At 40.5% G+C, this 27,741-nt stretch overlaps 2 protein-coding genes across 2 annotated transcripts in view; one reads left to right on the forward strand and one right to left on the reverse strand.

Annotated features, from left to right (window-relative positions):
• The first annotated feature begins 352 nt into the window (after positions 1-352).
• STARD5 (StAR related lipid transfer domain containing 5) lies at positions 353-5,575 on the forward strand. Its single transcript, XM_063347046.1, has 6 exons — positions 353-585; positions 664-713; positions 838-970; positions 2,299-2,416; positions 3,438-3,531; positions 4,102-5,575. The coding sequence occupies exons 1-6, from the start codon at positions 496-498 to the stop codon at positions 4,247-4,249; spliced, it is 633 nt and encodes a 210-aa protein (XP_063203116.1). The 5' UTR covers positions 353-495; the 3' UTR covers positions 4,250-5,575.
• A 2,501-nt stretch (positions 5,576-8,076) lies between these two features.
• The window catches only part of IL16 (interleukin 16), a 33,259-nt gene continuing 13,594 nt past the window's right edge, over positions 8,077-27,741 (reverse strand). Inside the window, exons 4-20 of the mRNA XM_063347204.1 lie at positions 27,488-27,581; positions 26,890-27,032; positions 24,485-24,595; positions 23,060-23,174; positions 22,769-22,842; positions 22,462-22,675; positions 21,239-21,356; positions 19,923-20,055; positions 18,969-19,056; positions 18,040-18,515; positions 15,426-15,567; positions 13,116-14,211; positions 12,426-12,609; positions 10,746-10,847; positions 9,781-10,033; positions 8,759-8,884; positions 8,077-8,501 (exon numbers count right to left, since the gene is read on the reverse strand). Coding sequence (XP_063203274.1) covers positions 8,308-8,501; positions 8,759-8,884; positions 9,781-10,033; positions 10,746-10,847; positions 12,426-12,609; positions 13,116-14,211; positions 15,426-15,567; positions 18,040-18,515; positions 18,969-19,056; positions 19,923-20,055; positions 21,239-21,356; positions 22,462-22,675; positions 22,769-22,842; positions 23,060-23,174; positions 24,485-24,595; positions 26,890-27,032; positions 27,488-27,581 — 3,663 coding nt within the window. The 3' untranslated portion in view covers positions 8,077-8,307. The remainder of the gene's footprint in view (positions 8,502-8,758; positions 8,885-9,780; positions 10,034-10,745; positions 10,848-12,425; positions 12,610-13,115; positions 14,212-15,425; positions 15,568-18,039; positions 18,516-18,968; positions 19,057-19,922; positions 20,056-21,238; positions 21,357-22,461; positions 22,676-22,768; positions 22,843-23,059; positions 23,175-24,484; positions 24,596-26,889; positions 27,033-27,487; positions 27,582-27,741) is intronic.

The raw sequence follows: 27,741 nt of genomic DNA on the forward strand, positions 1-27,741 counted from the left end.
GGCTGGAGGCCGGACGGAGGACGGATGTCTGCCGCTGCCCCAGGCCTCGCAGGGCTGCGTGCGCCCGGCCGCCATGGCTGCAAGTGCGTGAGTGGGGCGGCCCCCTCTTAGGTAAGAGGACAGCAAAGCCTCCGCCATGGCTCCCTGTTGCTTTGAAAGCCGCGGGGCCGTTTCCGCCCGGCGGCTCTGCTGCCCGGAGGCTGCCGGAGGGGCGGCCCGCTGTCCGGGAGAGCCAGGCCACGGCCACCCGCGGCTCCGGGCTGGCTGCGCGGCCGACCCCGGCTCCGCCACCATGAGGCAAGGCGAGGCAAGGCAAGGCAAGGCAAGGCAAGGCAAACCAAGGCAACCCGTCGCCTCCGCGGTGCCGGCCGGGCTGGGCCGGCGGGAGGCCGCGGCCCCTCAGGTGAGGGGGCGGTGCCGCCATCGGCCCACGGGGCGGTGCGGCCCGGCGCCCTCATAGGCGGCGGCGGCGCGGAGGCTCCGCCCTGCCCGGCCATGGACTACGCGGTGCTCGCCGAGGCGGCGGCCGAGAAGATGGGGCTTTACCGGCGAGACCCCGGCGGCTGGCGGGGCTGCCGGCGCACGGTGAGCGGGCGGGGGCGGCTGAGGAGGGGCGGGGGGGTTCTGTCCCGGCCGGGCGGCTGAAGCCTCCCCTCCCCGCAGAGCGAGGTGTCGGTTTCGTGGAGACCCTCCGCGGAGTTCGCGGGCAACGCGTGAGTACGGCCGGCGCCCCGCCGCCCTTTCCCGCCGCGGCGGGGTGAGGGATCGCCCCGCGGGGGCGCTGGGGGCCAGGCGGGGCCGAGCAGCGGGCTTGGGTTTGGTTTCGTCCCGCCGCAGGTACAGGGGAGAGGGGATCGTGCCTGCCAGCCCCCAGGATGTCTGGGAATGCATAAAGCCGGTGGCCGGCGGGGCCAGGACCAAGTGGGACCAAAACGTGAAGGACTTCGAGGTCGTCGAAGCCATCAGCGATGTAAGTTCCTGAAAGCTGCTCTGGCGCAATTAACGCAGCGCTGCGTTTGGAAGCGTTGGGCTGTGCACAGACGTGGTGCCTCGTGAGACAGCCTGTGTTACCTGCAGGGAGGTAAAGGTCTCAAGAAGTTGTACAGCCTCTCTGTCTGGATCAGCCTGTCAATACTGGGATTGGACGTATTTTTCTTTTTCACGAATTGCTTACATTCTCCTAACAACGGCTTATCTTTCTGAAAGGAGCTACTAATATGTTTTTGGCAAAATACTGTGTACTTAAAAGATGTACATTTCTACCATTAAAGATTCCAGCACTGCTGTAGATCAAGCAAAGTATCATTTTGCTAAACAAGCTGTTTGCGGGAGAAGAGGAGGCACAGAGAATACGCAGGCTTAGCTAAGCAGTGAAGCGTTCATGTCATCAGCCATTAATTCAGGCCCCGTCTTTCACCACGGCAGCAGGCGACGCTCTGCCTTTAGCTGTCTGACTGACCTGGGGACTCGGCGCTTTGCCTCAGTGTCTCTGTCATAAAAATGGAGATGCTGCACTTGGATCATTACAGATGAAATGGGCTATGTACGAGCAGTCATTTCTGGTATTGCGATTATACAGTCTAATTTCCAATTTATTTTGATTTTTAACCGTGTCAGAACCTTAAAAGGGCATTGGATTTACATCCCCAAATCTGAAGTGGGTGTAGGTGCTTGGAGACGGGGTATAAACACAACCAGTCCAGGGATGTTTGTGGAAGTCCTGGGAAGATATTTTTTTCTTTTTGGGAGAACCTTACAGACCTACAGTATTCATTACAAACTTCAATTTTAGTAATGTTGCAACCTGCCACTCGAAATTCATAGACCTTATCAGACTTGCCAGCACTTACCAGTGTGGTAGAAACCTCTGTTTTGGGAAGCCTATCACCACAGAGTCTCCATAGAGGGGATAGTAGTGTTAAGGTTTCTGCAGTGTAACAAATCTCGCTATCAAGTGGTATTCCATGTGATATGGTACTTCCTGGAAGGGAGAAGTATTTTAACTCTTCTATGAGTATAGATGTGCCAGATTTGCTTTTCAGCATCCCTTGTAGTATCTGTCCTTAAACAACCTGGAAGCCACGCGTTATCACTGTTTTTCTCCATTAAACTGTCCTTCATCGACGTATTGTAGTGCCTTTTAGCTATGCTGATTTGCATTCTGTTCAACAAAGGGTGTAATAGAACTTCGTGATACAGTTTATAAAGTGTAACTGAAAGAGTACTAAAAAGTACAGGGATTTTTTTGCTGTACTTTTGAAAGCGTTAACTGACGTAACTCTGTTTTGTGATTTCGAGACTGTCTCTGTATGCAGAACCACAACCCCTTCAGCTTTCATGAAGATTATTTCACCAAGAGAATTTGTGGATGTGGTACTAATAAAGGAATATGAAGATGGGACAATGCTATCTGCTGGTAAGATGCTTGTGTTGTCAACGTGTTCACATTATGTTAAGAGATAACTAGCAGATACTGGAAATAAATTTAAAATAAAAAGTAATTAACGTGCTGTTTAGTAGTTCTAATCCTGATCTAATCTTGATCAGGACATAAAATACTAGTGGTCTCTTTACGTCGCTGTATATATGAGTATATAAGTCATGTTAATGTTCAGGTAACGACGATACTGTTGGCCTGTGGTTTCTTCCCTCACTATGCTTTTGAGATTGAATAAGTATTTCATTTACTATTAAGTTCTGGTTTTTTTGTGTGTGTGCTTTTGTTGCTTTTTAAGAATTTACAGAAATTCTAAAAGGAGTTCCGTTTAGGCTAAATCCTGTTTTAACATTTTCTGCAATGCCTCTAGATTTTGGCGAAGCCATTGAATAAACGTACCACTCCTGTATGCGGAACTAATCGTTCTTATGAAAATGAACACTGTGCTGATTTTTAAGGGGCTGCCACTGCCTGGAAGGATGTTTCTTTGTTTTTTCACTTTTATGCTGTTGCTTAACTGTTACAAGTCAGTGCTTTTATTGCCCCACTGTGTAGCTGTCCTGTTTTCCCATCCTGTTCAGGAATGCCTTGCCAGGAATTTATGTACTTGCTAGAGTGCGGCTTCTCAGCAGTCAGGTGGCATATACCTCTGTGGCATGGATTTGTTGGAAGTAACTCGAATGACCTTTCAAGAAAATCAATGCCCTCACGCCACATGGGTTCAATGAAACTCCCTCAAAGTGTCTTGATGCTTACTTCAGAGCTTAGTAACAATTGCTTCTAAATTTAATGCTTCTTTGATTTCTCCACTCCATGGCCAGAGTGGTTCCTTTTAATGTTTTTTCCTGACCACTTGTATAGCACAGCCCCATATTGAAAAAGTTTTACTGCTATTCTTCTTAAATGTATTCTATACTGAGTTTGCTTCTCAGCTGGTGCTTTGAGTACCAAGGACACTTTCTGTGAAAATGATGCTTTTCTTGAATGCTTTTTCTTATAGCCACCAATGTGGAACACCCACTGTGTCCTCCTCAATCAAATTTCGTGAGAGGTTTTAATTATCCCTGTGGCTGTTTCTGTATACCTCTTCCAGGGTAAGAAGTGATATATGTGAATGTTATGTATTCTAAAGCCCCTCTTATCCATTGTGTGGTGTGTTTATGTGTATGTGGCCCCATGTGATCTGTTGCCTCTTGGCAATAACATGTTTCTGTCTTCTTTTGACTGGTAATCGTGATGACTGTGACCTTTCCGTACTCTTTTTTGTGCAATGAATTACTCTGTTTTCATTTCCTAGAGGGAAGTCTTTAATGTTACAGGAACCGTTGTCATGGTAGGATTCTCGCTGACCTCTTAAACTGAGATTCAGCAGAACATACAAATATGGTCTTAATTTTTGGTAAATGAGTATTCAGTTGCTTATTACATTGGCATAATTCATAAACAGAATCATGTGCCTAGTTAAGGCCTAGTTTAACTGTAATTTGACTTGTGGAGATAGCCACATTCACTGAAATTTGGAATTAATATCTGGTTTTTGGTTTGTTTTTTTTTAAAAAGTACTTGGAAATATCTATTGTCAGATAATGCATGTAAGAGTCGTCGTAAAGTTCTTAATGCTTTTAAACCACTGGCTATGAAAATCACTTGTGTTGTCTTTGCAGGGAGCCAGACAGGACTCAGCTCCTCAGTTTCTTTCAGACTGATCTCGGTGGCTACCTTCCCCAGACAGTGGTGGATTCCTTCTTTCCAGCTAGCATAGCTGCATTTTACAGCAACCTGACCAAAGCTGTTAAGGCATTAAAAGTGTGACAAGACCAATAGCTGACATCGCCAGCTGAGGGCAGGAAAAAAACTGACAGCTTGATGGTAGAAATAGGAAGTTGGTGTTACAGGACTTTACTACCAGCAAAGATGCTTAGGAAAGGGGAATGATGGATTAAGTAAAGTAAATTTTTAAAACAGCATTTTCTACCTGTCTCTATTCAAAGCAATGCATTCTTTTCTTACACAGTATCCTTCGTTTTCATAATTTGAAAAATATCACACCAGAGGCTGGAAGAATCCTGGAGGCAGCACTGGTGGCTGTCTGCAGGGAGGGGATGCACACATTAGATCTGTTCTTGGCCACACTGTCCGCCTCTGTGAGGAGCAACGTTGCTAAAATCCACTTAGCACTACAGCGTTAGCCAGGTGCAGGGCAGCCCTGTTTTGTCTCTGAAGCTCCCCAAAGACTCCTGTGGAACGATGTTCTTTCCCCAAATGAAGAGGGAGCTCTTTTGCTGCCAGCACTCAGAGCTGCTAAGATGCTTCAGTGGGTCCAAGCCAGCAAATGGTAAAAGCCAGAACAAATTGTATCGTGTGGAGGATCAGTACTTCAGTACTAACGGTAAATATGCCTTAAGTGCTTTTTTTCTAAGTCAAAGTCTACCACTGCAAATCAGTTCATAGATCTGTGGGCTGACAAATAGACGCTCTTCCTTTCTCCTCTCTGTACCAAAAACAGTGATTTCCGCAATGTCATAATACAAGCTGCACTGACATAGTGGCAATAAAGAGGATTAAGCACTTTACTTGCATTTTTTAAAATGCTTGAAATGAGCATTTTTAACTGCACTTGAACGTTTTTCAGTCTCTTGTGGTGAGAGGTTTTAACGGGTAAATAATCTTTTCTGTAGCTTAGTCTTGACTTGACAGGCCATAAGGACGCTGCTTTTTTTCTAAGATTGGTTTGCCTCACAGCACTATCTTGGGAAATCAGCTCCTGATCTTGTGTGCATTGGTGTGTCCAGCTTTAGAAGATATTTATGGTGCTGGTTACTGCAGAAATGTCAGACATTACTATGGATTACGTATGGTTGCAAAAGGAAAACTAATTGCTGAATTAGGAATTTAAATGCAGGTTGTGATTTTAATGCTGTAACCTGATTATTTAGCAAGGTTAATATGCTCTGCTTTCTGTCCCAATATTTGTTTTATATTTGGTATAGGGCATGGACTTGCACACAAAGTTTCCCACTGTAAATCTCGCCCTATGGAATAGATTTTTCAAGGCAACAGTTTTTAATCTAGTCTTCTTTGTGTACAAAGATGTAAAAACTTGTATAAGTGTGATGAAATAAATATTTTTCTGCTACATCTTGCTGTTTTCCTGGATCATCCTTTAAAATGGTTCCTCATGCACCTGCTTTGCCATCAAGGAAACATAAGAGCCACTTGGACCTCCAGCATCTCACTGAATTCAAGGCAAGGAAAAGCCTTCACACCCATTTACGCTCCCCACTAACTGGGGATAAAGGTGTTTTGGGGAGAGCACTCACCCTCCCACTTTCTTTGCCCTTGGTCTTTATTCCCAATGTAGATTGCTGCTTTCTGTACTTATGAAGAGTAACAAATTTGCTGAGAAGAGATTTGGGCCCTGATCTTAGAGTCTCATATGTGTTTATCTAAATGTACTAAAGTTGTTAGGCATGAAGTTCAGTATCTCGGCAAGTTTTTGCAGGATTATGATTAATTTAATTAGCAAAATGTTCAAGGAGTAGAGCTCAGGTCATCACTTGTTATTCCTGCAAGTAAACCCTTTGCAGGCAACGGGGCTTTTAATTAGCTACTTATTGTATATTTAATTATATTTTTTTTTATTGCTCTGACCGATAAAGATGGTCAGTGAGGCTCTTCCTTGGAGTAATTTCAGGATCCCTTTTCTGGGTGCTCAACATGTTCTATCCAGAAGGAATTAAGAGCCCTAAAAATTCAACCTTCTGCTCTGCCAAGTTGGAAATGGAAATGTCTTGGCAAAGATCATCTTGTAAGATGTTGGAGGACTCCCCAGTGAGACACACTGCCTGTCACACAACACGTTTTGACTTCTTTTGATCTTGGCAGATGCCAAGAAATGCAGAGGCATGCAAAAACTGAAAAACTTTGGAAGGAAAGTGAGAAGAGTTCCGCTGGAAACAAACAAGATCAAACCTGTCTTGGTGGTTCTATGTCAGTTCTTAAATTGATAAATAGCTGTTTCAGGTGAGGACACCTTCAGCAGATGGCATTGAAGTAGTTAAAGCGTTCTGTGCTATTGCTGTAGCTACTCCAGTCTGTTAAAGTTAGGGACCTGACTAAAAAGTGTAATCTGTCTTTTGCAGGAAATAGATTTAACCATGCTAGAGGGTTCAGGCCTGCTTTGTATAGAAATCATTCGTGTATTTCCTATATTGGTGGTAGGGCAAAGAACTGGAAAATTTTAGAATCTTTTATATGCACCAGGCCTTTTCTTAGACTTTGTTAAGCCTAAACCAATAATGCAGATTAAGTTAAATACAAGAAATTCTACCAAAAGAAAAAAATATTCAGAGAGTTTCAGGTAGGTACCAGTTAAAAAATGTACAAAAAGATTCCCTCTCACATTTTTCCTCCTATTTTGGTTGCTACCCAATTCATAAAAATTTTGTTTTGAGGTTTGGTTGGTTTTTGGAAAAGACAACTTGGTTGGGAAGGGGTTTGGAAGCGCGGGGGCAGATGGCTCATCAAGAATGTTCCTTCCAGGTTTAACATAGAGTTGACTTGTGAGGAAAGGCCAAAGCAAGTCATGCCTGAATTCAATTAATACCTTCTGCTGTCTGTCCTGCTTCCCTTTATTCCTCTTTCTGTAACATTGTGTTATGTGCACAGAAAATAGCTTCTGAACTCCTGCAGTTTATGCTTTGGTGAAATTAAGTAACCAAAGAAGTGTGCAGTAAATTCCCAACTATGGGAAGGTGAACAGCCAAGGACAATAACCAGTGCAGCCACCTGGCTTTCAACGGGCGAGTCACTACTTCCATCCTCATGTTACACTTCTCCCGTTAGTGAAATAGGTCAGAGAAGACCAAATGGGTGCACAAGGCCATCTCGCCATAGATACATGGCCTGCTGCTGGTAGAATTCCATACAGTGCTTAGAGAGCGCTGCCAAAACACCTATTAGCAGCATTTGAAGCATAGATTTATCTCCAAGTTATTTGGTGTTTCCTGAAAAAACGTTTGGATTCAGAACTTTTAACTCCCGAATACTCTCACTGGTACTTTCCCTTACAAAATTAACACAAAGACATTTCAAAAAAAGCGTGTGGTTAGAAGGTAAGAGTTGGTTCTAAATGGCCTTGTTACTCCCCTGCTGTAGTCCTCTGTGACCTCTGGTCAGAGGAAGGTTAGAAAAACCTCCGCTGTATTACCCTCAGCTTCCTGCCTCACCTTGCAAGACCCTGAGACACTCCTTTTCCCCCCGCCCCGTGTTTGCTGGCTGGAGTTGAGGTGGCTTGGTCAACTGCTAGTAGAAAGTTACCCTAAACAGGTTTTGACTGTCCTGGCTGTTCTGTGGTTTGAATGGAAAAGCTGGAGTTTTCCAGGGCACGTTGTCATTTTGACACATAATGTTGCATCCCTTCTTCTGCCCTTTATGCATTCTCTAAGGCTTTTCCTTTGCTGCAGTGCTTAGGCTTGCAGACACGTTTCTCTCCTCCTGGGATGGTAAGGTAGGGAGCAAGACTTGCAGAGCAGGACTGAAAACTTACCATAGAATGTGCTTCTGATATTTGTTAAGTTAATTAATGGCTTAAAATAGAAGAGTGCTATAGCTGTCACATATTTTATTACAGCCGGTATATTATTAATAGTCATTGTTTTATAATTCTATACTTTGGAACATCTGTTTCTGAATGTTGAAATAAGAATCGTGCGCATTTTGTGCACATCTTGTTTCGTCACAGACAGCTTGCTCTGTAACTGTGTACTTCTCATATGCGCTTTCTGAGTATCTGGCTGTGGTAGCCAAATGGCTGCAAGTAATAAAATCCCTTTTTGTTTGTAACATTGGCAGTAGTCTAATTCCTCCTCTTACAAAGTTTCAGATGACTTGGTGGTAACAGAGCTTGGATTCTTCCTCTTGATGATAGCTGTGATGGGCCCATCGGGTAATGCCTTGATGGTATTCCATGCTTCAAAACGAGTGAGTCCTTGCATGGCAGTTGTGTGCACTTGTAACAGCTCATCGCCAGGCTGAACAGCGCTGCTTTGTTCTAATGCAGTCCCTGGGGAAAGAAAATTAATTTCCTTTAATTCTTTGTGCGGAGGAGTCTTTAACGGATCTTTCACTTAATAGGGTTCACCAGCATGTTTGGTATAAACCACCTGGTCTCAGCAGGCAACAAACTACTGGTACTGTACAGGACAATGCTGCATTTACAAAAAAATACTGTTTTCATGGGTATAAATCAGCAGTCAGCTATGAACTGCACAAGTTTGTATCAGCTAAGAAACCGCTGTGTATGCATTTAAGTGTGTTTACCTTTAAATATCCTGTTGATGACGATGGGTTTATCTCCATGGATAGAGCCCTTCCCTCCTTCCAGACTGAATCCTAAACCAGCAGGTGTTTTTTCTAGAGTTACAGTGCAGATTGTATCTTCAGTTGCTGGAAACAAAAGGGAAGTTAGCAGATGGGCACCACATAGTCTGAAAAGCTAAAACATCTGTTACAAAAAATGAACTTCTGTTTTGTTTGCAAAGGCACCATAAACCGCTGAATGAAAGACAAACCTATAATTTTTAATTCCTCCTTTTGTCATTGTAAGGCCCTCTGGGAAGCTGCGGAGAGAAAGTTGTGTTTGAATTTATGGCGGAATGGAAATAAAAAAATGAAAAGTGGTGACATTTACTAGAATTAGAAAAATCCATTCAATGAACAAAATTTAAGGTAAACATATTTAACTTGATGTTAGTTATGAAATTGTTATCCACTGCAAAGTAGCTAATCTTTATTTGCAGTACGTAAATAAAGCTACAGATCTCCAGATTATGCTTTTTATTAAAAAAAACCCACAACACAAAAATATCTTAAGAATGTGATCTGACTTTTCTGACCTTTATATGTTTCAGATGTAGCCACCTGCTCTATCAAACAATAGCACATTGTTCAAACAGAAATTCTCTTTCACAGAAGAAAAAGACTTGTAAACTAGAATCTAATAATATTAGAATAAAGAATCACTGTTCACTGAGTTGTCATTATACTTTCAATTAGATGTGTTACTACAATAATAATCTTTTTATGCCTACAGAAATTCAGATAGAGGATCAGGCTTGGTTTTTTTCAGAGGGTTCCTGTATCCTAGAAATCCATTAATTCTTTCCCTTTTCAACAAAATTATTCCAAATGTCTGCTTCGGGAATGTTTTTTTTAACCACACTGTCTTTAATCACGGTTCTCAGATTCACGCAGCCAATGCTGAGCTGCTTTATGAATACCCGGGACTTCAGGTGGTGAGTAAACAGCAGGTGGGGGCTGCAAGGTAATGCCACTGAACTTACCAGACTCTTGTGAGGCATCACTTGCTACTGAAGATGTACTAGAATTGATTGAAACGTTGAGATTTTTTTCCCCATCTTTAGCTTTTCTAGTGACAACAACGGCTTGTCTGGGTTGTCGAGCCTGTCGCATGATTGCTGAGGCATCGTTGTGAGTTGCTCCTTTAAGAGATTTTCCATTAATGGATAGTACTTCATCTCCTTTCTGAATAGTTCCTTCCTGAGATGCTAATCCATTGGGAAACACTTTGTGAACCTATTGAAGAGCCCAGTCACCCCACACACACACAAGGAAAAAAGGAAAAAAAGGACAAATCACTAAGTCACTCAGTTAATACTTTTTATCATGTGTATTTTTCCATTCTTTGCCAGGAAAAGTTGCTTCTAGCACATTTCAGGACTGAGGGCTGAATAAATTTGTACAGAAAATTTTTCCTGGGCACAGCGCTCCTCAAGCAGCTAGGAAATCTGTCCAAGACCCAGTATCAGATGGCCAAGGCCTTGCTGCTGCCCATGGTATGTACCTTGCCTTTGCTTCTTCCTTACCCTCTTGCTGCTCTGCTGGTGGGAGGAAGAAGGTGTAAAGCTAGTCTCTTAACTTCCAGACCCCTTATGTGTCTATGCGCTCACTTCATTCCTCCTGGGCACCCTGCATGCTCTTCTATAAGCATGAAAATAAGGTGTTGGTTACTTCCTGCTGAGGTCTGTGTGTTGTTCTGCCTTGGCTTTCAGAGCTGTTGGGGAGTACGGTGCCCAAGGAAACAGGACACCACTGCCGGTCACCTGGAGAAGGCAGCTTGTGCAGGAGAATCCAGATTTCACCAATTAAGACCATGATTCTTCTAACCCTATCAGTGCAGCTGCCTACTTTGATTATGCCAAAAGCCAATCTCTGTAGTAGAAAACCGGTGAGTTATATATTTTTAGGTAGAGTAGTTGGAGTATTTTTTAAGAAAGATGCTACTTACTGTTACCACTTTGTTTTCCAGATCAATGCCTCCTGCCAGGCTGAATCCAAGCCCAGTATCTTCTTCTTTATGCAAAATTGTAACGTGAATATCATCAAATTCCTCGGCAGAGAAAGAAATAATATCAAGAACTTCCCAATAGATATGTCAAGATGATTGGAAAATGAGCATGTTTTCTTTTTATCCCTTGTGCATTTTATAATGAGACTTGGTGGCATAAGCATAATACTGAGACGAGTTTAGTATTTGGTTTTGATCAAATTTACCTATCAGTTATCTATTTTAAAAATGCTATTCTGTGTCTAAAATTATTCTGGTTTGGTAAAGAGATTATCAGTTGTATCTGGACCATAAATTGAATTATATTAAAGAGTATAGATATCATGTTCTGTAGAAACAGAAAATACTACTAAATCATGTTAGAGGACCTTTTCATTGAAAAAGTGGAAAAGGAATTTGGCATACAACTCATGTGGATATAAGTGTCACTCCTTAAAAATTGTTTCTCAGTCTTATTTTTAAAAACTGTTTTAGTAACGGATAGAGTAAGCTGTCTCTGACTGTGTTATCCCAAAGATGAGTTTGTATAGGATGGTAACAACTCCTGTTTAACCTAGTTTCCTAAGGAAACATGGCTTTCTTGACCACAGTTTCACAACCACATTCAGTATGGGATGTTGTGTCTTGTTTCCTTCCACAATTGAATCCACTGGCCAGCTGCAGCCAGGCAGAGGGTACTTGCTGCTCAGAGATTATCCTGAAAGTTCTGTGCAAAACAGATGACTTGATATGAGAGGCTAATGTTCCATCCAGGGCAACATCGCAACACAGCTTTTACTGTTACCTCAGAACAAAAACATCAACAGGGGATGTTGACAAGAAACACAAGTTGATACAAAACTTGCGTTCCATAAATTCTGCTTGTCAAACTGCTTTTTGGTTGCAATATACTAGCAAAGTTTCCTGTAGTCAGTAAGAGTTTGTCTCTGACGTGAGAATATGTCTACCTAGTATTCTGAGAGGCAGACATGAATTCGCTACCTGGGCTTTGTGCAGTGTAGACACAAACCAGGACTAACCTGGGAGACGTGCTACTGTAGTTAGTGAAGAGGCAAAAACTGTATTATCTTAGGCTCATTGGTCCGTTAATGCAGTTATGCTGCTTTTGCACAGCTTGGAGTGTCTTAACAGAGTAACCACGTAGCTGCCAACAGAAGCTGAACTGTTTTCAATTTAGAGCTCTGGATGTTATCAGCTTTTTCTTTGAGTGTAAGCAGCCTTTGAAAGTCTTTACGTTTCTGGAATGTACACACTTAACCTTGATTTTGACTAACTCTGAGGTTTATTGCAATTCTAGATAAATCCAGTAAGACTAAAGATAGTTCAGTATCCCAAAACCAGACATTGGGTATCTCAGACCGGCAACCTAAAAAGAAAGGCCTCCAAAATATCAATGCCTACTTCTGCATACAGCGACCCATTAGTTAAATGGGTATGACTCTTGCTTAGTTATCTTTGAAAACTTCTTCAAGATTTTTGATCATAAGAGCTAAACGTTACTACTGCTACATATTGAGATGACTGTTTTATTTTTTATAAAATCAAGTTGCAAAGATTAACCGGGTGCATCCACTCCACAGCTTTCTGGAAATCACGCACAAAAAGAAAAAGTAAATTTACCTTTAAGGTTGCCTCGTCTAGCGATTTGACTTCCTCTATAAGCTTTGCTAACTCTTCAGGGGAAAGCAGAGAGATGACAGACTGCCCTGACACACCGGATGCCTGAGGTGAGCCGTGTTCCTGTTTCTCTTCCTCTTTCTCATTGTCTGCTAGGCTCACAGTATATTCTCTCAACTCAGAGAGGCTGTCCCATTGTGACAAGAATAAAAAAGAAACGTTGAGTTATGAAAGAACATACGCACAAAAGCATAGTACAGACAATTTTGGAGCAGTCATCTTTTGATCTTACCAGCATTTAATTGGCGTGGTAGCTCCTATAATAAGTATTATAAATACATACAAATGTAAATTACTCCTGTTAGCCTAACAGAAGTAGGATCCACCACATAAATAGGCACAATCTCTTGGCCCCTGGCAAAAACAGAGTTAAATCTCCTTTATTATGGAGATACTAGAAATATTCCTCCTTAAGTAGGAGGAAGCTTGAAATACACATGCACTTATATGGTAAAAATTTAAAACAAGTGTAACAGTCATGCAAGTCATTTAACATTTGTGCTCTAAAAAAAGTTCTTAGTCTGTGCTCTACTACTGAGTGCTACTACCTTAGAATGTTAATCTGTCAGCAGATCAGCACACATGCTCACCAATGCTGATCTGCAAATCTGGTTTTTAAATACGGTATCTTACTTTAGTGAAAACCCAGTGTCCAGGTGATGATTCTCACTTGCAGGTGAGGGAGAAGTCCCATCTTCCTCCACAGAGGACTGGGACAATGTGTCCAGAGCTTCCCAGGCATTGTTTCCAGAAGAGACTGGAGACTGGGGAAGGCAAAGCAAAGATTTCATTAAAGCAGATGACACCTGGCTACTGATGGAATAGATTTTGCTACATTTTTCATCATATGCCTTCATCATCTCACAAGACTGAGTAGCAGTAAGTGGGAAGCTTCGTGATCTTAGGCTGTGTGCTTTTGCTACCGATACAAGACGGGAAGTTGCAATGTCTTCTGTAATTGAGAGACCCGAGGAATTTTCAGTGTTGCCATTGTTGCTTTTCTCTGAGCGAGCCGCAAGGACCTCCCTGGGAGAGGAAGATCTATCTAGGCTCTTTGTACCCATGACCACAGGTGACTTTGACTGTTGTTGGCTAGTTTCACAGGACTGGAGAAAGGCTTGGTTTAAATGGGCTGGAGCCACTTCTGACCCTGTTGCAGTGGGAGAGTGTTCTTTCTGGACTGATGGTTTCAGGCTAAACCGTCGGTGTATTTTTTCAGGTGACTGTGGAGCACTCAGGGATTCAAATGAGCTTATTCTTTGTTTTATTGATGATCCCCTAGGAGAGCCGCGGGATAAACTGGATTGCAGTTCTTTGCTGGAAATACTCTCAAGGTCAGGAGGACTTTGATCTGTCTGTGGTTTTAGATCTGAATTTGCTTTCCTCAGTCCTTTCAGACTTTGGCGAAACCAGGCTGGCTTAGGTGCAACAGGAGGTCCCTTTTTCACACTGTCATTTTCATCTGATTTTAGCACTTTTGAACCAACTGTTTCTGATTCTGATTTCTTCAGAACTGTCTCTGAGCTGCTTCGATTTTGATTCTCTTTGTTTGTGTTGATGCCAGGTTGCAAATCTAAGTGGACGTTGTCTTCAGTCATGGTAGGATTAAATAAGCTTTTTATGCAATCGGAAATTTTAACCCAAGGGTCTTCTGTTGTTGTATCAAGACTATAATCTACCCGTGCTTGTCTTTTAAGTATAGGTCTTTGTATTGATGAAAGTGGATTCCCTGTATTAAAGAAACATTGATTATAAACAGGCCTCCTTCTAATTCTCCTTCTTCATCCCTTAACTATGCATTGCTAATAATTCATTAAACTTCAATTTCATTCAGGCCTCCAATAGGTATTTTTTAAAGTTTCTTAAAAATTTAAAATTTTTTAAAATTCGGAACTCTTGATCTACAAGTTCCTATTCTTGACACTTAAATTAACTGAAAAAATAAGGCTCTTCTGTACTTATACACAAGATCCCTTTTCTAAAGGGCCTGAAACTTCTAAAGGTAACCGGAAGTTCTGGGGTGCTGAAGTCATAACCTAGGCTATAACAGTTAAAATAGAAGGCTAAAATTGCAATGTTGTTTGCAGCCTAGTGAAAAGGTGGTGTTACCGTAAATTCTTTCAAAAAATATTTTTTCTCTCCTACCTTTATAAGTATATCCTGCTCTAAAAAGACTCTTCCATGAAGATCTTTGATTAATATTCATGCTTCCTTAAATTTGTGCAGGCATTTCCAGTTGTATTTTTCTAGTACGTAAAAACTTAATTCTAATGTAAGAATATTTTTTACATCACAGACAAATTAAGCATTTTAATACTAACCACGGTAGAGCTGAATGGCAGCAAACTTTTGTTTGTTCAGTTGCACAGATACTGTTATCTGCTTCAGTGTAAATATAAATGATATTTTTTAAGGCACCATTATTTTTTTAATGATCTGAGCCAGAAGTTACAGAATCATGTAACGGTATAGGTTGTAAGATAAAAGACCTCTTGAAATTGTCTAGTTTTCTTAACACTAAGTTTCCTTAATTGTGTCTAGCACAACAAGATGCTTATTATCAGTGGTTTGTAACATTGCAACACATGAGCCTTGAAACTATGCATAAAAAAGTCCTCTAGAAATGCTAAATCTAACCTCTAATATCAAATTTTCAATATAAATAAGCAGTTTCATCTGAAGAAATACAGCAGAAGTATACCTGTCCATTAGCTCTTTTTTACAATAAATCATCTATTATGCTGATTTCTTATAGTTTCTCCTTTTTTTCAAAGATTAATCAATAGTTTGAAATTTCATCTCTTCACCCCAAAATATACAGGTATGGGTTGATGTCTACATTTGAAGAGAAAGGTGAAGTCAGCTGGAGACCCATTTTGGAATCCAAACTAAATGCTAGGTTCAGCTGCAAAAAAAAAAAAAAGTTCATGGAATTAAACGTACCTAAGTTAGCTTTTCTTTCTTGATCTCTGCCCGCTGGACAAGCAGTTCTGTGTTCAGTATCACATGCTGTAGGAGAAGTGGTAAAGACACTGTGGGTTACATCAGTCTGATGTCCCTCTAGCATTGGTTCTCCAACTTCCTGCTGAACAAACAGGAAACAGAAGTGTGTCAGAATGTAATTATACAAACCACCCTATATATGAATCTGAAAAAAACCCATAGTTTCATTTGGTTTTAAACTGAAAAGAAATATTGAATAGAAATAAAGCTTTCACTTCTGCTTGGGACGTAATCCTCATGGGACTTAATTTATTTTATATTTCAAGAGCACTGGCATGATATCTTTTTGGTTACACTTGTAAACAGACTATGAAAAGATGCAATTAACATCTCAAAAATTTAGTAATAAACTAGAAGACTGGCTACTATCATTTTCAATTTTTGTAAAAATCAGCCATTCAGTAGACTTCTGCAAACCAGTCAAGCAAATTTCCTCAAACTTCATATTAAACTCTCTTTTCTGTTGAAGCCTTTTGCCCTTAAGCACAAGCTAGACATGTTAAATTATTTCTGCAGTTTCAGAGCTCTCCCTTTCTTGGTTTTGGCTGGAGACATAGAGTCAGAGGATTAGTTTGAGGTTTCAGTAAGTGCCACTCTCAATGTCATTAACACATGCTCTTGAACTACTTGGTTCCTTTGTAACTAATGACACCAAGTTACATCTGCCCTGCTGTGACACTGGAAGTGCTCTCTGCTATGTAGTTAAGCTTCAGAATTACTAATAAGAACCAAAACCAAACTGGAACAGAGTGTGAAGGCCTTGAAACAAATGAGATCTATTACCGAAAAAATCAGTAATAGAACCATTTCTTAGTTTTTCTGTAAAAAAGGTGGTGTTTGTTATGCAACTTTCTTATTCTAGGAAAACCTTTCTCCATCCCCTGCTTACCACGGTCCTTCTTGAAAGTTGCACTTGTGTTCTGTTGCTGTTAAGATGTGGATATCAGACATTCAGTAAGTGAAGCAGACAATTTGGAAGCACTGCAAACGTACAGTTTGCTCTTACTCTTTACTGATGGCAGTTATACTTACCTTTTTACGGATGCAGTTTAAAGCACAGTTGAAAATATCAATTAAGCATTCTTGGTTATGAAAAAGCAACCTTACAGTCTGCAGGACCCCCATTAAAAAATGTGGTATGCAGGCCTCAAACTGACTAATACGAAATGTTTCAGGAATGAAGGTTAAAAAAAATTTAAAACCAGTAATAAAACCTTCTCTTAAAGATCTGAAGTATATTCTGACAAGAAACCTTTTCTCCCAGGGACTTAAAAGAGCTATTGCCCTGAGATATACAGACTGTCTTACTAGAGGAAGTTATCTTCAGTAACAGAGTTTGACTTTTTTTAGACTTTATTGATATTAAGATTCTTCTTTTTTTCTCCTTATCATTTAAAATAAATGAGTACTGAAGAATAAGTTACATGCAGCGATAAGTTCAACAAGTACTTATCTCCATGAATTTCGTTTCGGAAAGGTGATTTTCTAGTAGCTGTTGATCAATACGTTTCTCCTGCTCTCTTCTTCGGGGATGGTAGAAGAATGACCTTACATGAGGTGCTAAATTTAAATTTTCTTGGGTATTAACCTTATACACGACCTTCAGTCTCTGCTGTATTTTTTTTATTTTGATCTCTGCAGATTGGGATCTGAGGTGGGTGTTGTTTGCTTTGCATTGAGATCTGCTCGTTTCTGCTCGCATATTACTAAACCCAGGGGAAAGAGGTTTCATTTTGAACAAACCACAACTTTGTTTCAACATGCAGATCTCACAATCCCTCACGCTCATGCAAATGTGAAACACCGTCTTTCTGTTCTATCTTAGATAAGACAGGAAACTGAAATTTAGTAACGTACAAATATACACTCAGTTTTCAAATACTGTAGGTCATCCACAAATACGTATGTGTCTTGCAATCTAAATGGGTTTATTTAGTACCTACTGGTCTCAAGAAATGTATATGAGCCCAAGACTACCTGCTGTACATAAAGTTAGTGCTTTCTTCCAATAGAAATCCACTACTGAAACGCAGAAATTGTTTCACAACTTCTCTACTTCATAAGTGATTGACTCTGTAAGTGTCGAGGTTAGGATCAACCATACCAAGCTGACACCAGAGGCTGTACAAATTCCAGTCCCAGCCCAGAGCACATCCCTGTTCCAGTCACGCTGGAACCAGAGTGTCTGACACCACCAGTGGCGCACGTTCACAGGAATGATAGTGACGGACTCAGATTCATTCTTGCTGCTGCTCTCACTGAGATTTTAACTCAGATTCCTTGATATGGAAGAAAATTTCCTTCAGGAACTTCTCTGCCTTCTGATCTTACTTTGAACATCACGTTTTGACCTAAACTGGCTTCACTAAGACATATACGTTGTTTTCAAAATAGAAGAGCCTCATCCCCTTTGCCCAGTCCTCACATATTTGTGCACACTTTCTCTTTCTCTCCTGCCTTTCTTCCTGCCATCATACAAGGTCATTTAGCCGTCCTCCTTCCCCTGCCTCACAGATATGCAAATACAAGAAAAATTTTCCAAATTTTTCCTTACCTGAACGCTTGCAGAAGGTGATACAGCCACTTCCGATACAAGGTTTTCTTTTCCATCTGCGTTACACTGGTCATTACATGTACAGTCCTGCTTAAAATATTTCCTCGGTGGAGGTTTTGGCTTTGATGATCTAGGCTTTCTAACGAGGATCTCTGATGATTTCTTAGTGTTTTGCAAAGGTCGACCTCCCTCACTGCAAGTAGGAGGGGAATTTCTCTCTGAATTATTACCAGACAATGAGTACAGGAGGCCAGGTTGTCTGGTAATTGGTACATCAATGCTATGTACTCTTGCTTTCAAGTCAGTCAGTTGGTATGCAGCACCATTATTACAGGAGGACCTGGGGTTGTAGCTGCTGTCACTGCTGGAGCGGGTCATTAGCTTCTGTGTCCTGCGGTTGCAATGCACAGCATTCCTTTCAATGTGTTTTTCACATGGGTGTCTTCCGTGCCAGCTCATTTCTAGTTTTTTAACACCTGTATCAGGAACATGTTCAAAATGTCTAATCAGATACATGCAAAGTGGTCACTTCAAAGATTCACTTCAAAAATTTGCAGCTAAGTACCATTAGTTCATGCAAAGGTATGATTTATACATTAAAGACTTGTAGATTAAAGAGTCAACAGTTACATTCTTGGATGGCAAAATAATGTTACATTTACCCTATACATATATATATATATCTCTCAGCGAGAGGAAGTTTGCACAAAAAATTTTGCTGGCGGTCAGACAGATGTGATCTTTTCTCATCACTCCAGTAACGTATCTTAGGAGGCACGTTAGCAATGCTGTCCTGTGAGGTTTCCTCCTCTTCCTTTCTGCTCTGGGTTTCTTCACTGTTACCAAGGATTCTAATACAGCAGGTACTCATCCTATAGATCTTTTAAGTCAAAATTACCATGTCTCAATGAATGCACTTATTCCCTTACCTTCAGTACTCCATTGGTGTTTCTCCTTTCCAAATCTGTTGTTTTCCACGGCTTGTGCAACAGCTTCTTTTAGCTGTTGCTCAGACACCTAGGAAATATCATGATCATGCCATTTTACTCTCATGAAATTGCTGTGGGGTGAGTAACATTGAAACATTTATTCCTTTCACAGTTTTCCAAGTCCCGCAAGTCCTCTAATGGAAAGGAATAGACCTGGTGATATCACACATCAGTTAAAGCTAAGTAAGTGCACACCATTATATTTTTATATATTCCAGTATAGCCGAAGTATATCTATGGATGTGCTGTTTATATTGGTTGTTTAGGTAAAATGGAATCTTTCAAAGGTAAATGTTCTTTTGTGTATTTCACTAGAAATGGAGTTCTGGATTTACCAGTATAAGGTAATTTAAGACTGCTTTTTTATGATAATTTATGCAACAATTTAAAATTGATAATAATTTATACTGTATTTGGTGTGAGGAAGCATTTTGTAGAAAAACCTTGCAAGAATAAAATATTTTACTTTAATATTAACTTAATTATGAATATTATCTGTGCAAGACCTAAATTTTAATTACTGAAAGACAAGTGTATAAACATTTCTTTCTTTTGGGGGGGTATGTTCCCACTTTCAATTTATTTTCTTATTATTGGGAATTCTTTCTTGAATAAAAAATATGTTTCGGTTCATTCCTTAAAGTTTATTTCTGTAGTTTCCTTATTCACAGAACAGAAACTCATGCGAGACTGTCTCCAGTGGTCTTTGAATCTCACGTGGTTATATTTAAGTGCATTATCTTAGGTTTGTTTGCGTGCAGCAATGCTTATAAAGAGATCACCATTTTTGTTATTAAAATTTTTCCACCTGTTTTAGATTAGCGCTGCTCCCTCACTTAGTTTTCGTTCTCAATATGTGCTTTATTGAAAGTTGGAAAGAATACAGTGTGCTACCTGTGGTTCAGGGTGTCTGCTAATAATAATCTGTACTGCACCAGGATCACAATGGCTTAACACAGCATAAACTTCATTAAGAGTCATATTTTGTACTGAAGCTTCATTAATTTCAATAATTTCATCTCCACACCTACAGAGATATTAAAAAAGAGAGAAGATGTAAACAAAACAGATTTTCTTTTTCTCCCAACCTTGTCTCACCCACGTGAAACATACAAAAAGCAAATTCATGTTGTTGACCTCTAATTTGATCATCGATTAAACCATTATGCCTTTCTGTTTCTGTTACAGAAAATAGAATGGGAATGAGTTGTACATCAAGGTTTTTTTAGATCTGCCTTATTGCATGCAGCCTTTGAGCTTTCTTCATGTTCAGCTATGCACACTTTGTGTCTGTGATCTTCCTGCTGTATGCAGCTCAGCTACTGTGCTTCCACCTACATCTTCCGTCCTTTTAACTTAACACTTCACTTTTCACATCTTTATGATCTGCCAGTGTTATTTAAGGTCAGAAAGGATGTTCTGTTTCTGCTACATATGAATAGCTTGTTAACAGAAAAATTCTAGTGACAAACTATTGTAATCCCACTGACTGCTAGACTGAATCTTTCCGGATGAAATCCAAACTTGGCCCCCATGGAAACTGATACTGCCCTTCTCTACTCTGCTGCAAATACCCATGCACATTAGGAGGCCAACTGAAGGCATTGATTCATATCATACAAACTTTCAAATAGCATAAGGCCACAGTTCTCCCAGCTAAAGTTTTAGACACGTAGAGAGGAGGGTTACAGGGCACCTAAAGTTAAATAGAAAAGCCTTCACTGAAAAAATCTAAATATGCTCAACACTACTAATCATAATTTCATAAATCTTACAAAGTAAATCTCTACATTCACACTAAAGCTCATTTCAGCAAATCTGTATTTCTATTGTGCAAGACAGGATGGAATTGGAGGAGTTTGTCAGGGAAAACCAGTGCTCAAACAAGCCAGATTATGCCATATGTTTGGGGTTTTTCAGATACTTTATCATTTGTAAATGTTCTCCAGGAAGAATGCTATATGCTTGTCTAAGACCCATAAAGCTAGCCCAGCCTGGACAAGAGACAATAATTTCACTGGGTTGCTATATATCTGGAAATCCCACATATCCAAAATATGCATGCTCATACCCTCAGAATACCACATATGCTTTAAACCCCAAACTCCCAGAAAGCACTAGATTTCCTACCCAAACGGGTCAAGAATAAACCCATAAAACAGAGCAATGAAAAACTTGTGCTATAAAGCAGACATTCTTTCTCATCCTACCTGAGTCTCCCATCCATATGCGCCACTGAGCCTGGTGAGAGAGTATGAATAAAAATCCCTGAAATGCACTGGAAGTAAGGGATGCTACATAACCCGATTCCAAGGCCAACACCTGGCTCTGAAAGAATTAATAATAATTTAAAAAGACATAAGAAGCAGTCAAAACAAAACATTGGAGAGACCTTTTTTAAAAATGTCTTCAATTTTATTATTTTTTCTGTACAAACCAGAACCCAAGTCCTGTGTTCATGAATGTTTCACGTTCAATATTCACTGCTGCTCCTACTGCTTTTTTCTTTTCATTTTTTTCCCCTATTTTTCCCCCCTCGTGATTAAAGTGAGTGCACACCAATAGTGCTTGTATGGTTCCAATTCCGATCTGTTTGCAATTCATTACTGGTGTGTCACAGACACAATGCAATGCAGATTTATTTTGCAAAATATCCATCATTACAAAAGAATTCAAATGACTTTACAAGGAGAGAGGAGGGGGGAGAACAAAAATTAAGGAGGAAAAAAACCCCAATCAGAAATTAAGGATGGGTGGGTATTGTTTGCTGTAACATCTCAATCCCCTTTCTCTTTTATATACTACAGCTTTACATTTTTTGTGAATTTACCCTCTTTGCCCTGGACAATTGCTCTGACGTCAGATCCCATACTATGTGTTTGGTAAATCATACCGTCACCTCATAGAGACTTTGTTTTGCTTGTTGCTTTGATGTTCCCATACTTAAAAGTTTATTTCGTTATGCCAGTGGTTGTTTATAAATAGAAGATGACAGTTGGAGAGGAGGTAAAAGAACTACAAGAAGATACAGATATGTATTTTATTTGGTTTTAAGCCTTTTCAAGAATGAAATGAACTGCTTGCATAATACGGGTAAGAGTTGCATACTCTGCTTAATAATTGGTAGTTGTTGCCAAGAGGTTTACTTTTTCACGTGAAGGATATGAATGTGACTCTAATGTTTTCATGAAAAAAAAAAGAATGATTGGCTCTTGAGGACAGATGGTATTCAAAATCCTGCTGTTGATAGATACTTGTTAGCACTAGCAGACTCCAAGATCTAATTTGCTATATTAAAAAAAAAAAAAAAAACAAAACCCAACTTATTTCAGGAAGAATCAGGTTAGTGAGGAAAGACATTCAGAGAGAAAATAAGCAGTGTTTTGTCAATCAGTGCCTTGTTTGACAGTGCTCAGTTAATTTTAGTGCTTACCTTTGTTTAGGGTAACTTCCATTATGACCCTGTCATTGGGCTTTGTAGCATTTAAGGAGAATGCTGCACTTTCTGAACTGAAAGAGCTGTTTTCTTTGGTTATGCATGTACTAGAGCTCAGTGACTGACACAAGTGGGGTGACAGACAGCTGGAAGCAGAATGAGGCGTGCTGAAGCTTGTCCTGACTGTAAGTGTTAGAAGGCCCTTTTTGGTCTGCTAGAAAGAAAAGATAACGAATGAATAGGTTGGGTTCACATGCACATTGAGTGTAAAGACATAAATTGTTCTGGAAGGAGTGTGCGTAACCTTGAATTTTTGTAAAGCATCATGATGTGTTAATCCATGCATGGATTCTCCATTCAGTTCCAGGATTTCATCACCTGTTTTTAAAGAGAAAAATTGTACTATGTTACTATTACTGTATTGTGCAATAAGTTACACGATACATGTACGGAAAAGGAGTCTTGCAAATGCAATAATGTAAAATGCAGGTGTAAAAGTCATTTATGGCTCATTTCAGCTTCACTTTAATCTGCTTTTAGGTATCATTCTTTGGGAATCTGGAGTGGGAAAAGGGAGAGAAGAGACGTTTCTCACCTTCTTGTAGCCTTCCATCAGCAGCAGCAGCTCCACTAGGAAAGATGGTTTTGACATAGATGCCTATTGGTCCATAAATGCTGTCTTTCCCTCCAACAATACTGAAGCCCAAACCCTAATTTATGGAAGAAAAACAGTGTGTGTGAGACCCCATGTTCAGTTCTCATAGTAGTTCATTTGCAGTTTCTTCTGCATTACCTACATCAGCAGTACTAGTAAAGAAAGTAGTACAATCCATGAAAAAATAGTCAACCACATGCCAGTAGTAAAAGCAAATGAAAATTTCAGTGGAATATCCTTACGATTTGCTTTTTGTTTGTTTCAATAAATTAATTCACTATTATAAACACACAGGAAGGTGTCTAAATTAGTTTTTTTTTTTCCCCTTGAAACAACAGGCAGCCTTGAGAGATTAATTTATCTATTCTCCTTAATTTCCTTTCCCATAAATGATATTAATAAAAAACACCATATAAGATCTTAATATTACTACTGATTTCAGGCACACAGATGGAGATTTCTCTCTCTTACCCTCTACCAAACAGAGTTAATGTGTATTGTAAGTTTCAGCAACACCAATAGACCTTTGTAGGGAAATACTTCTCATCTACTTATTCTTTGGCCTTTCTCCCCTTATATAAAAGTCAAACACTACCTGCCACATCCCTCAAATGAAAAGTGAAAGTGCTGATGACACCCTTGTAGACTCCCAAAATACAGGCAACAAATGATTATTTGATAAATAATGATGACACTTCATGGAACAATTTCTGAGAATCATCTCACATCTTAAATAGTTATAATATTAAATATTTTAACTTAAAAGGTTATTAATGAACAAATTTAGAACCTTATTCAACAAGTTCGAAAGCTATGTGTTTAAGTTTATAACTTCTGTATTCTCTTTTTAAGCACCTTCAATTACATTACTTTTGTAGATGCAACTATCTTCTGTCTTTCTCTAGACTTTCTTATGGTTTTTGCAAAAGTTTATTGTTTTTTATTGAGGTCCTGTGTATTCCTGGTAGCTCTTGTTCTCCTTCTCAACAGAACTGTCCTTACGGCTCAACTCTGACTTGGAGGAAGCTCTAAGGTTTCTATGCTGGTGCAGCTCACAGATGACACAGAGTCTATGATTTCAAGCCTACCTCCAGCTGCCAAAACCGGTAGCAGCGAATGTCAGTGTTGGTGTTGCTAGCTTGATGGGGATGTGTTAATAGAATCTGAAGACTGTGCTTCAGCAAAGAGATATTCAGAAGTTTATTAAGAAACAAGTGATGATAACTAATCACTCCTGGAAAAGACTGGATATGAATTGGCAATCCAGAAGTAGCAACCTTAATACCTGTACTCTCTTCCCTGCACTTTGCAGATTACATTTGTGAAATGAAGTAGAACTCTATGGTAAAACAACAGAGACCTCACCTTCCCTTGTCCTTTCATCAACACGATGTTTGAGATTACTGAAGCCTGTGAGACGCAGGATGTGTGCACTAACTGTGCTGTACTCAGTGATCTAGATGGCCTTGAAATTGCCTGTAAACATAAAAAAAAAATTGTTTTAATGGAGAACCAGAAATTCTTGGACATACATTAGGACAATTTGTTTATTTCAAATTTTCCTCCTTATAACTGATGGTACTAACTGTTTAAAAACAAATTATCAATTCTCTCAATCAGTTTGCACAGAACTGATGACCATGCTGAGTAGTCTCGACATTTTATGCTGAAACAGACTTTTTCCATGATACATTCAGGAGTTAATGGCCTGAAGATAAATTTTTCTGATTTTGTCTTTCTTTAAATATTCAAGACTCAAACTCTGAAGACCTGCTCACTGAAACTGTCCTGCAGTGACCGAACTAGATTGAAACTAGAATGTTGGCCCTTGAAGTGGTGCGGTGGTGTAGAAAGATATATTTGTGCTCTCACTTGATTCTCCATGCCAAAATCCCATTTGCAGCTATTAGGGGTCTTAAACAAGTATTATCATAATTTCCTCTAAGAACTGAACTAAGAAACAAGAAATTCTAACTTCTTCCCCAGTCTTGCCACTAAATAACTTTATATTGGGACATATAGAACCTGTTTTCAGCATTTCCTCAAAAATATGAATTAGTGCTCACAAAAGCTCTTCAGACTGTGAATTACCCTGCACTGCATCCGTTAAGTCACCACATTGGCTTCTTCCTACAGCTGAGAGAGGTGAAGCGCATCCTTTATGTTTGATAACCAAGACAAGCAATTTCTCAGTGCTTGTCCTCCCTCCGTTCCACAGATGGTGGATTTCTTAACTCCAGCTTCTGAGATTTGACCCATTTTAATGAACCTTTAATGAAATGTTTAATGAGAAACCTCCTATTTGAACATGAAATTAGGTATTACAAACTAATTTAAGCAATGACAAAAGTCATTATCTAAAGCTAACTATACATGAAGTTTAGTAGGCCAAGAGTTAATTGCACTCATTACCAGTCCAAGAGAGTTCAACACTTTCTTTTTAATGCAGCAAAGTGAAACTAACCGGTGTTGAAATGTATGGAACGTCAGCCAAAATTTCAGCTTCTGCATATGCAAAAAATAAGTCTTGATTTTGACATGAAAGCAAGATTATTCTTTCAACGTGGGATTGGGAACATGGTTTAGAGGGAAATGTCTATTCCATACCAAAAACAAATTCTCCAAAAAGTATACCTCTGCCAGATCAGTTTATTCTGCTGTGGGTCTTCTGAATCTGAAATTGGAAGTTTTCAAATTTCTTTTGCTTCTGGGTGTGGGGGGGTGTACTTTGTATTTCTGCGTGTAGTGGGTGACGACACCCAAAACCAGGATGCAACTGAAGAGCCTCTGCCAACGGGCAGCATCTGCCCACACAGAACCTTCAGGCAGGAAGAGACCCAGCAAATCCCTCAGGGTCTGTCTGTACGGGTGTTGTTTGGTTGGGTTTTTTGCTCCATTTTGCCACCTCCTCACCCCCATTAGAACCTTAGGTCAGGCTGTGGTGCCCGCAGGGTGAGGGACTGGCCAACAAAAGGCAGGGGAGCAGTGGCGAGATGCCCAGCCAGCCCTCAGGCAGGGCAGGAGGTGGCAGCTGAGTGTGAGGAGCTTCGTCTCCATCTCCCTGCTCCAGGCTTGAGCCTGGGGACCTTCAGCCATAAATACCCACACCCTCTCTACCCTGCCCAACCTCCACTCTCCCAGCCTTTGGTGAATCACTTGAAATCCATCAGGAGAGCAAGAGACGGACAGTCTCTAGCCTACATTAATGGGATTGTTTAAATATGTCTGATTCACTGTGGGGAGAAAGGGGGCTGCCTCAGGCAGCTGGGGTCAGTGACTGCCAGCCATGAGGCGAGTCCATACCTGCTTGTGGCCATGGCTGGGCCAATGGAGGTGACTTGGGAGGCTTGCGGCGGTGGGGCCCAAGGCTCAGGCCGGGGTTTTATCGGCCATGTGCACAGAGCATCTCCACGGCCAGCGGCGGGAGACACCGGGGAAGGGCCTCTTCAGTGGTGAGCTCTGAGGTGGTTACCGAGGTGGGGCGAACCACACAGCAGGATTTACACACACTGTAAAACCTGCTGGGGTAACGGGAGGGAGAAGCTGCTGAAGAAATGGGGTTTTGCTGGTGCAGAGCCTTTCCCGCTTTCCTGCTCCTCGCAGAGTAGGGATGTGGTTAAAAAGCGGAGGAAGCAGGCATGCGCCATCTTCCCTGACAGGGCCTGCAAGGAAGGTAGGTTTTGGAGGGAAAGTGACTGCCAAGGTCATTGAGAGGTTCTTAATGGAAATGGTTTTGTCTGTTTTTCAGGTTGATTTCCTGTAGCACTTACTGGGGTTCTCCCACCAGAGCAGTCCAGCTGTTGGGAAAGAGATTTGCGGCTGGTGTGGAGAGCGTGGGGCTGACGGTCTCTGAAGGGCACGGCTTTCCGGGGCGCCGCGCAATCCATCTCCCCTGCCCAGTACGCGTTTACACCTGTCAGACAGGGGAAGAGAGGCTGAATTATTTCTCAAACATTGGATGTGTCTGCATATTAATTTTATGAGGTAAATGTTACTTAGAAATGTTTTTTCTCTTGTAAATCTCTCTGTGAGGGGAGTGATCTTTTTCAGTCCTCACTGTGGGGATGACCATTGACGTGAAATATAGCGAAAAGCAAACATTCCCTACCAAAAAAGCATTGGCCTGTTTAGAATACATCTTAAAAAACAGGAAATTGAATGCTTATGCACAAAACCCCTGACTGTAGGATATTGAGAATACAAAAGCTGATGCTTTGATATATCAGCAATTCTTAGCTGAGGATCCCAGACTAAATTTGGACGATAATTGCAGTTTCTTTCAACACTGCAATATCATCACACAATGAAGTGCTGTGCTGTGCACTCCCTGAATATTACAAGAGAAAAGATTACTTCTTTGCAACTTACTGGTGGAGTTACTGCGAGTCCGTTGACATGCAAATTTACTGTGCAAAAAGCCATTTTGTATTTCCAAAGGCCTTTCCTTACCGGTTGCCGTTTCCTAAAAAAAAAACAAAACAAAAAGAAAGGAAGGAAATAAATTAAAAAAACAAGCTAGTGCTATGCAAGAAATTCTTGAAAGTGATCTAAACTCAAAACCAAACTTTCTCCTAATTTGACTTGCACCAATTTCAGCCTGAATCAAAAAAACATGGAGCAAA

Source organism: Chroicocephalus ridibundus, chromosome 9 (assembly GCF_963924245.1).
Source record: "Chroicocephalus ridibundus chromosome 9, bChrRid1.1, whole genome shotgun sequence".
Classification (NCBI taxonomy): Eukaryota; Metazoa; Chordata; class Aves; order Charadriiformes; family Laridae; genus Chroicocephalus; species Chroicocephalus ridibundus.